This window comes from Schistocerca nitens, chromosome 1, assembly GCF_023898315.1.
Source record: "Schistocerca nitens isolate TAMUIC-IGC-003100 chromosome 1, iqSchNite1.1, whole genome shotgun sequence".
In the NCBI taxonomy this organism is placed as follows: Eukaryota; Metazoa; Arthropoda; class Insecta; order Orthoptera; family Acrididae; genus Schistocerca; species Schistocerca nitens.
This window is the reverse complement of record NC_064614.1, coordinates 754058215-754068070: the sequence shown is the minus strand read 5'-3', so window position 1 is coordinate 754068070 and position 9856 is coordinate 754058215. Positions and strand designations below refer to the sequence as shown.

General features: G+C 37.6%; 1 protein-coding gene across 12 annotated transcripts in view; it reads right to left on the bottom strand.

Moving 5' to 3' along the window:
* Positions 1-311: 311 nt before the first annotated feature.
* The window catches only part of LOC126260787 (aspartyl/asparaginyl beta-hydroxylase-like), a 231451-nt gene continuing 221906 nt past the window's right edge, over positions 312-9856 (bottom strand). For 11 of the 12 annotated variants that reach the window (XM_049958127.1, XM_049958155.1, XM_049958144.1 and 8 more), the window contains 2 exons: positions 8044-8266; positions 312-1401 (listed from right to left, as the gene is read on the bottom strand). In XM_049958127.1, coding sequence (XP_049814084.1) covers positions 1251-1401; positions 8044-8266 — 374 coding nt within the window. In that variant the 3' untranslated portion in view covers positions 312-1250. Of the gene's footprint in view, positions 1402-8043; positions 8267-9856 lie in introns of those variants that run through there. The other variant, XM_049958181.1, reaches the window with a different exon arrangement.

The following is a 9856-nucleotide window of genomic DNA, read 5'->3' as shown; positions in this document are numbered from 1 at the left end:
ATAGTTACAAGTGGTTATAACTCTCTCTCTCTCTCTCTCTCTCTCTCTCTCTCTCTGTGTCTGTCTGTCTATCTGTGTGTGTGGGGGGGGGGCTGCCTGGTGGAGTGAGCAAAGGTAGAAAGGGGGATGGTTGGGAGGAGGGACCAGGGGGGGGGGGGGTGACAGCTGGGAGGGATAGGCACCAGGTGCAGTGTGCCATTTTTAGTCTATTAACACTGATACACATGTCATGTACAATATTCTCTTCTCTTCAAACATTATGACATTTCATAGGTAACTATGGATACGAAAAAGAACACTACACAAAAATCTTTTATATTGGATGGACCTTTTTTTATTACAAAATTTTAATGCAATTTTTGGCATTCATTATTCAAAAGGCACTTGTACAACAAGACTTATAAAAAATGAACTCACTTAAACATTCCAGTAAAAATAAAATCCACAGGACACTGCTACACAGTCTTTTGAGCATTTATCTTGTGTATAACATCATTATCATAAGTTCTGATACATTTTTACTGCGGGGCAGCAAAGCTACCTACTTAACAACAGGACGGTCTCACTACTTCCTAACTGACATTCTGTTATCAGTGTGACAATATCTTTTACGATAGTGTTTAATGTTTCTTTACAAACAATTACATCACATTTTCACATATCATCCATATTTGAAGAAATACAGTTCACATAGTTTAGCAATTCAAGCATCCCTTAACTAGTTGCACAGATCTGATACAACAACAACATGGTTACTAAAGCAAAAGAAGAGCTAGGACAAATATTAAAATTTTAAATTCTTTCAGGGAACAAAAGCTAAGCATAAAAACATCAACAGTCTACTGAAAGAACAGATTTATCTTTATACCATATAAAATCACATATAAAATATTTACGTTCATAAATATGAAGCCACAGGAAGAACTATAATTCCATTTATTCCCTGAGCCCTCTCTGATCATCATCACATTACATAAATCAATACTGCACAAAATAACCCATATCTTTGAATATCTCTCTATGGTAACATTCTCATCAACATTACACCCAGTCATTCCATGTTTACCTCATTATGCTATCATAACAATGTATCATTTTACATTGGGTAAGTACAATTGAGATAAGGTTGTCTCATTTTCCAAGATTCTCTGACTAGCATTTACAACATATTCTCAGCCTCAAGATTCTCCTCCTGCAGTTATCTTCTACAGCTATGTAAGGTTTCTTTGGCAGATCTTCATTCTGTGCTATCATATAGCAGGTAAGGTGCGTTTTTCTTCCATTGTCAGCTCTGGATGCCACACGTCAACAATAAGCACTAATCTTGTTGTTGTTCCATTATGCCACACTTCATGTTCAAAACTATCATCAAATATAAAAAGCTTCCCCTCTTCCCATGTTCTGCAAAAGAAAAGCACAAGAAATATGCCTCAGGAAGATGCCATAACCATGAAGTCAGAATACTACCTCGACATACATCTCTTGAATTGTTTCAAGAAGTATTATTAAAAATAATCAGTTTCCTAACAGTGGATGGACTGTTTATTACAGGCATGTTCATATGGTCTACAAAATTCTGTTCAAATGCTGCCCCATGGGGAAAGTGCACTCGTGCCCACACCTTATTGCATTTGCAGGCAGGCGCAGACAGTGTAAGTTACCTGCCACATGCCCATATTGCAAGCTCTCTACAGATACACGAGCTGCTTAGCAACCCCTGCCCGATATGCATGGCTAATGGAGTACAGCCACATACTCTAAAGCCTGGCTGCAATACTTCTCACGCATCAGCCATTTGCCCATCCCTCTCCAACTGTGTCTGTGCCCACCAATGGGCTCATGAATTGGTGCAGCCCAGTCTGTAAGAAGGTAAAAACAGCGGACATGGAGAGAACGTATAATAAAACAGAACACCTACAGTTGTCCTTACGATGTTATTTTTATATGACTACCACTTTCAGTGCTTCAGTACACCATCTTCAGGCCTCAACTGTTGCTGAGAGGCTGAATTCCAATCATACACAATTCCATCAGTGTCCAATATCCATGAACTGATTTTTGCAGACTACCTGTAACAACAATGCTGTGTCTCCAACCACCAACTACTTAGTTGTTAGTTGATGGTTGGAGAGACATCATCATTGTCAACATAGTATATGAAAACCAGCTTAAAGATGTTGGCCACCTACTGAATTGTGTATACGATTGGAGTTAACCCCCTCAGTGTTAGTCAAGGCCTGAAGATAGTGTACCGAAGAACTGAAAGTGGTAGTCATACAATAAATAACGTCCTAAGGACAGTTGTAGATGTTCCATTTTATTAGATAAGTGAACGGCCAAAGTCCCTCAAACCTACAATCAAAAAGATGAACATACAAAGGAGACAACAGGTCGATCAATCCCTCGATTCTGATGAATTTCAGCACACTAGTTGGGGTCACTTTAAAGTAATTCCTGTGAAAGGGTTTACGAGGTCTGTTCAAAAAATTCCAGAACTTTGTCCACAAATTTTTTCTACATTTATCTTTTACTTATTGTGCATGATCTCCTTCAAAATACTCGCTTCCACAATTGATAGAACACTCCCAACACTGTGTCCACTTCCGGAAACAGTCTTGTAACGCCTCTTGCTGGATAAGTGAAGTGTTGTCTGTGAATGTTGTTTAAACTCTTCTATTGTCACAAATCTTCGCCCTTTCAATGGGTTATCAACCTTGGAAATAGAAGTCTGTAAGGGCCAGGTCTGGAGAGCAGGAGGATGAGGCAGCACAGTGATTTAGTTTTTATGCTATAGCCGCACAGTGATTTAGTTTTTATGCTATAGCCATGCACCAATAAGGATGAAGGTGCGAGCGAGTTATCGTGATGCAAGAGCCATGAATTGTCTCATCACATTTCAGGACATTTCCTTCTCAAATTTTCTTGCGAGCATTGCAACATGTCCCAATAGTAACATCAATAACAGTTTGTCCCTGTGGCATGAATTCACAGTGAACTAATCCTTCAAAGTCAAAGAAAACTGTCAGCATGGCTTGACATTTCACCTGACCTAATGAGCTATTTTGGTCTTGGAGAACCTTTCCAGACCCATTGTGAAGACTGAATCTTGGACTCGACATCATAACCGTAGACCCATGTCCCATCACCAGTTATCGTTCTCTTGGAACATCTCATTCTCATTCGCGCAATAAAAAAGCTTTTCACAGATTGCGAGGCAAAGATCTTTCTGGTCTTGACTCAAGAGCTGTGGTACATACTTAGTGGCAATACAATGCATTCCAAGACGCCGTGCCAGGATGTCATGACATATATCAACAGAAATGTTACATTCTTCTGCAATCTCTCAGACAGTCTTCGATTGGTACACACAATTTGGTTGATGTTCTTGACAGGAACATCGTTGGTAGATGTCCAAGGGCATCCTGGACAAAGGTCATCTTTAATTTCATCCAGGCATTTTTACAGAAGGTGAATCATTCGTAACACTAAATATGGCTTAAGCACTCATTACCATAGGCTTCCTGCACCAGTTAGTGGGTCTCTGTGAAGATTTTCTCGAGTTTCATGCAAATTTTAATGCAGATGCGTTGCTCTACTAACTCTGCTGTCTCAAAGTTTGCAAAAGGTGCGACAACATTTGACTCAATACAGCACTCAACAATAACTAACAGACATGCAACAATAAAACTTCCAGCACTTACACATTAAACACATGCATGTGCAGGGATGCCAACTGCATTTCACTCCAACACATCTTTTGTGCCAAATTATGAATGTTCCAGAATTTTTTGAACATACTTCCTATGTCAATGTGCTTCTGTTTACAGAAAAATTGTGTCAAAGAAGGATCAGCTTTATGCCACGTGGGAAAGTTAATGCTTCAGACCAGACAGAATGTCAAGAAGACTAAAAAATATGAAATTTTTAATGTACCAGGCCTTTAATCTACTAATCACCAAGAAATCTACGAAATAGTTATTCTGATCCACTGCAGACATATTAGCTGAGAAATGCCCTTATTAACTGGGACAATGGCCAACTAGTTCAGATTTGCCACCTTCCATACACTTGGATTCAAATGACACTTACTCCAATAGTTTTTACATAAAAATCCAGTTTTACAATGATATTAAACATGTTGTACACATGCCGACTCCTTTCAACAACAACACTTTAGTTAATCGAACACTGGATGCATATCAGAATAGTATAGACATTGTGAAACTTACACAATTAGGATCCATGGGAATGCAAATATGAATTACTACGGTGTATAGAAGAGCTAAGCAGTCAAGAGAACTACATACAATGGACAGGCAGAATATCAACATTTATTTCAAATATACCACACACTTTTAATACGACAGGCAATAGTAAAGACATCACACAGAATCTGCTCAGATTGTTAGCACTTACAACAGCAACACAGAGGAAAAATCACAAAAAGACAGGGGCCAGGGGCCATGGGAGATTTGTTTGTATGCTACATAATATTGTTGGGGCAGAAAGAAAATTTAATGGACTAAAGAAAATGAGTGATAATTTCATTATATACCATTCTAATATTACTATGTGCACTTACAATACAGCTACATTTATAAACCTTTCTATCCAATGAGAAATAGTCACAAGTGACAGTATTTTTTGTGATTCACAAAGATATGCAAATATTCTGATATGTTATTGTACAAGCAAAACTAAAGAAAAAAGTTCATGTAAACATAGGTCTGCAAATGTTTAGTTATGGAGTTACAGCTACTAAAAGTTTTTGCCTCAAATTTAGCGACTTTGCTAATATGAAGCCATCACAAAAACTGTATGAGGTTAAAGTAAAGCACGATTTCCATTCATTTTGTTGTTACTGATTTGGGGAATCCAATAAAACATGTCCCAGACGTATATCTGCAGTAGTTTTCCAGAACACCCAGAGAAGCAAAGAAGTAATTTCATAAAAATTTTAATTTATCAATTACTTGGCCCAATTTGTTTTTTAAATTCCAGACAATTGGACACAGATTTCAACAGAACTTTTAGATAATTTAATTTTGGAAAAATGATGGTAATAACGTTAACTGGAACTGTATGAATGCATCAGATAATCTGCTTTTATTAATACCATTCATGTTAAACTGGAGAAAACAAAGCCCAGTGTTAAGAAAGTTGTACAGTGTACATACAATTTCACAACACATTCACAATAAAAGTTCAAAAATGTCTCCACCAAGTTCAATGCATATAGCTGCATGTGTATGAGATTTTGTTGCCCATTTTAGTTTCACAGGGTTGTTCTTAATTCCATCTATTACACTCACAATGTGAGCAAGTAATGACCCATGTGTATTGACTTCATCCGCATAAACTACGTCTTTCATCCATCCCCATACACAAAAATTCATTGGTGTTAAATCAGATGATGTGGGTGGCCACAGACATGTAGCACCACAACCAATCCATTTCTGGGGAAAATGTTCATTTAAATGTGTTGTAACGGTGTTGGTGAAAATGTGGAGCTGCGCCGTCAAGTTGAAAATACATCTGCAATCACGCAGCACGTGTAACATCTTTGAGCAAGTGGGGCATTTCTTCTTGAAGGAATTTTAAGTAAATCTTGTCAGTTCGACATCCTGGGAAAATGAACGATCCAATTAAGTGTGTATTGATTATACCACACCACACATTTATGCTAAATTGCTGCTGGAAATTGTGTTGCACTGTTGCCTGTGGGTTTGCTTCACACCACATGTGTTCATTATGTAAACTGTTTATACCATCCTGAGTAAACTGTGCCTCATCAGTAAATAGCATGTATTTGTGTAACTGTCGATTAGTATTTAATCAGTTGCACAACTTCAAGTGAAAGGGCAGGATCTCCCGGATGTAAATGATGCACTTTTTGTTTATGGTAAGGATACAGATTATTGTACTTCAGTGTACACCATACCTTAGACTGTGAAATGCCTAATCATTGAGAGATACATCGTGTACTGGTACCCGGGCTACGTTGAACAGCACTCATTATATCCTCATCATCGTCTTCACATATCGAGCGCTCATACTGATTATGAACTCTAGGTAGAGCACCTGTCTCCTTTAACATTTGAAATACTCCACTAATGGTTCGTGCATTCGGAATCCTCTGAGTTGGATTACAGCCATTGCATTGCCATCACATTTGCCATAAATAAACACCATATTGGCTTATTCCTCTGTCGTAAATTTGAAAGGCATCCTTATTTCATAAACAAAATACAGCACTTACTATGTGGTTTCACTTAAATACACTGTTGTTACTATGTTCTTTCACTGAACAACACAGGAAACTAACTCTTTTCAACGTTAGGAAACAACTGAAACAACTCACTAATGGTTGCCAACAATGACAAACGTTTCTGCATTCTTAATCGAAAGTAAACAAATGTACTAGTATAATAATCTTTGCTTCTCTGGATGTTCTGTAAAATTACTGCAGATACATGTCTGGGACATGTTTATTAGATTCATCAGATCAATAACAACAAAATATGTGGAAATCGTTCTTTACTTTAACCTCGTACAGCTTTGAAATGGCTTCATATTAGCCAAGTTGCTAAATTTCAGGCAAAAACTTTTATTAGCCCTAACTCCATAAAAACATTTGCAGAACTGTGTTTATATGAACTTTTTTCTTTAGTTTTACTTGGAGGATAACATATTAAAATATTTGCATGAATCACCCTGCATATGGTAGAACAGGAGAGGAAACAGACAGCGGGTATGACATTCACAAATCAAAGAGTATGTAGCATGTGTGGGGCATACGAGCACACACACGCACTCAAACACATACACTGAAGGTGAAAAATTAGAAGAACTAACTGTTCTAAAGTATACTGGAAAGGAATCTACATCTACATATATACTCTGCTAGCCACCAAGTGGTGTGTGGCGGTGGGCACAATTCGCGCCAAAGTCATATCCCCCCCCCCCCTCTGTTCCACTAGCAGATTCTGCGAGGGAAAAAAAGACTGTCTGAACGCCTCAGTACGAGCTCTTATTTCCCTTATCTTTGAATGATGATCATTATGTGATTTAAAAGTTGGTAGTAATAATATATGCTCTACATCCTCGGTGAAGATTGGATTTCGGAATTTAGTGAGCAGCCCTTCTGTTTAGCGCGTTGTCTATCTGCAAGTCCCACTTCAAACTTTCTACGAGATTTGTAATGCTCTCGCGATGGCTAAATGTACGTCACGAATCTTGCCACTCTTCTTTGGACCTTCTCCATCTCTTGAATCAGACCCAAGTGGTAAGGGTCCCACACAGACAAACAATACTCTAAGACTGGACGAACTAACGTATTATAAACTATTTCCCTTGTTGAAGGACTGCATCGGTTCAGGATTCTACCAATAAACCACAACCTAGAGTTCGCCTTACGTGTTACTTGTGTAATCTGATCATTCCATTTGAGAACATTTCGAATAGCCACACCCAAATACTCGACTGATGTTACCGCTTCCAAAGACTGATCATTTATTTTGTACTCGTACAATACTGGGGATTGAAGAATGAGAGCAAGTAAAATACTACAATAGAGTCCCATGACTACGCTAAAAACTGAAGAACCAGCCACCCAGCAACTCACTAAAATGTTTATTTCAGTGCAGTCACCCACAAAATTTTGAAATATGTATCCCACATGTCGCAGATTAGCTCTTCATTGACTGTGAGGTCCAGAAATTAAACTGCGTTATTAAAACTTTCAACTGTCCCGCACCATTTCTGTTCAATAAATAAACATTTGAACGGAACACAGATTGGTGTATCATCCAAAAATTTGAAACTGCTATATTCTGTTCACTGTTTCAGTCTCCCTCCCCACCCCCACCCAAATGCAACGAGTGTGTCACTGTAAGAACAGAGAACGACAAAAAGATGCAGAAAGGATAAACGGGTTTCTCAAATCAAAAAAATTCTGACAAAACTTCACCACAGACATAGGAGTCTACTAAAATTACGATATTTATAAAATGGATTCAGGGTTTTCAAACAAATTATGTATACCTCGTCTCATCAGCAACCCTTATGAATGTATTCTTTGGCACAACAAGTCCAAGATGAGCACGTAGACGGCAATTGGTTGGTCCACAGTGAGGCCACACATGAGTACCTGGGTCCATAACACTGAACTTCACCTGCCCCCGACGACAGTCTCTTGCGGCAGGAAAGTCTTCAATTAATTTGCAAGTCACTGGAGCTTTGGCACAATTTGTTGGAACCTTCCGGCCTGAAACATGTTCCACAAAATCATATTCCAGATCCTGACATCACACAATAAATGTATAACATACACTAGACGGGGTTTGTGAGCATTATGAAAATCAATACAACTTCATTACTGTTTTTAGGTGGCATACAACTGCTTTCTCTTTCTTTCATCAATACAAAAAATGAAGCCCTTTTCTGCCTGGCATAATTATTATTATTGGTAGTCAGCCACAAAAGTGTGTTTTTTTATTTTCAAAGACCAAACATCCCAGACATAAAACTAAGATTGTTGCATCAATAATTATTGTTCAACATTAAGTCCACTTAAACCTGTTTGCAAATTGTAAGTGTTCCAAAGAAGACAAGAAGGTTCACAATTTTGGAAAACACCTTTATGAGATCATTTCTAATAACACTTTTAAATTTTAGGTACTCTACTTCATAAATAATACTTCTAAAACCCCATGTGGTTAGTAACTAAAGAAAAACAAACACTTGTCTTGCACCTATAAACTGCCTCTTGCACTCAGTTTCAATTTATATTCACAAAACCAACATCAATAACTAAGAGATAATAAGTACAAAGTCTTTGTATCGCTCAATAAATTTGCAAAAATCTTCAGCAAATAGATTTCATGTACGTTGACAACTACGATTTAACTAAATCGTCACCTCATCTTCATTTCTTCTGCTTATTCTTTCCTCAGTGCTAATGTCAAAGTTTCAAATCACAGTACGGCTAAGATACTTTTCAATATTTTCACACACCTTACACTAGTATCTGACCTAGTAAGTACTGACAATTTATTTATAAAAATTAAGAGATGGTGTGTGTGTGTGTGTGTGTGTGTGTGTGTGTGTGTGTGTGTGTGCCAGGAAGAAATCATTCGAAAAACATGCTCGCACGCATGCATGCACCTTCAAACGACAGGAGGAAATTAACAATGAAGAAAGAAAGAAGACTAGGGTTTAATGTTCAGTTGACAATGAGGCCACTGAAGATGGAGTATGAAGTTCAAGTTCACCTCTCTCTCTCTCTCTCTCTCTCTCTCTCTCTCTCTCTCAAAAAGGAGAGAGAGAGAGAGAGAGAGAGAGAGAGAGAGAGAGAGAGAGAGAGAGTTCAACAACCTTTATCAAGGTCTGAAAATTTCATTCAATGAATAAATAAATAATAATAGTAATAGGACAGGTTCTCTCTTTTCTACAAAATAAATACTCATTCATCAATTAAAATTCCTTTTAAGTTAACAACTAATTAAAGGAAAACTATGTACAATTAGAGAAATGATGATAATGAGGAACTATTTCCCAATGCAATACAAGCAGCAACAATATCATATCATCTTGAAAGGTTTCTTCTTGCCATTTAACCAACTCTGTTTGGGCCTGTGTTATGCTACATCAACATCTTTAGTAGTGCACAAAGTTGACAAAAGAGCAATCACTAGCAATCTTTCTTCATTTTTTTTCCTAAAACTGTCCAATATAGAGACTACTGAAATAGTTTTGGAATATAGCAACATTTATTTTATATCTGCAGAATAATTAACACAACAATGAACATTTCAATGCTTAAAAGAACGAGACAAAGAAAGAAATCTCTCTTCAA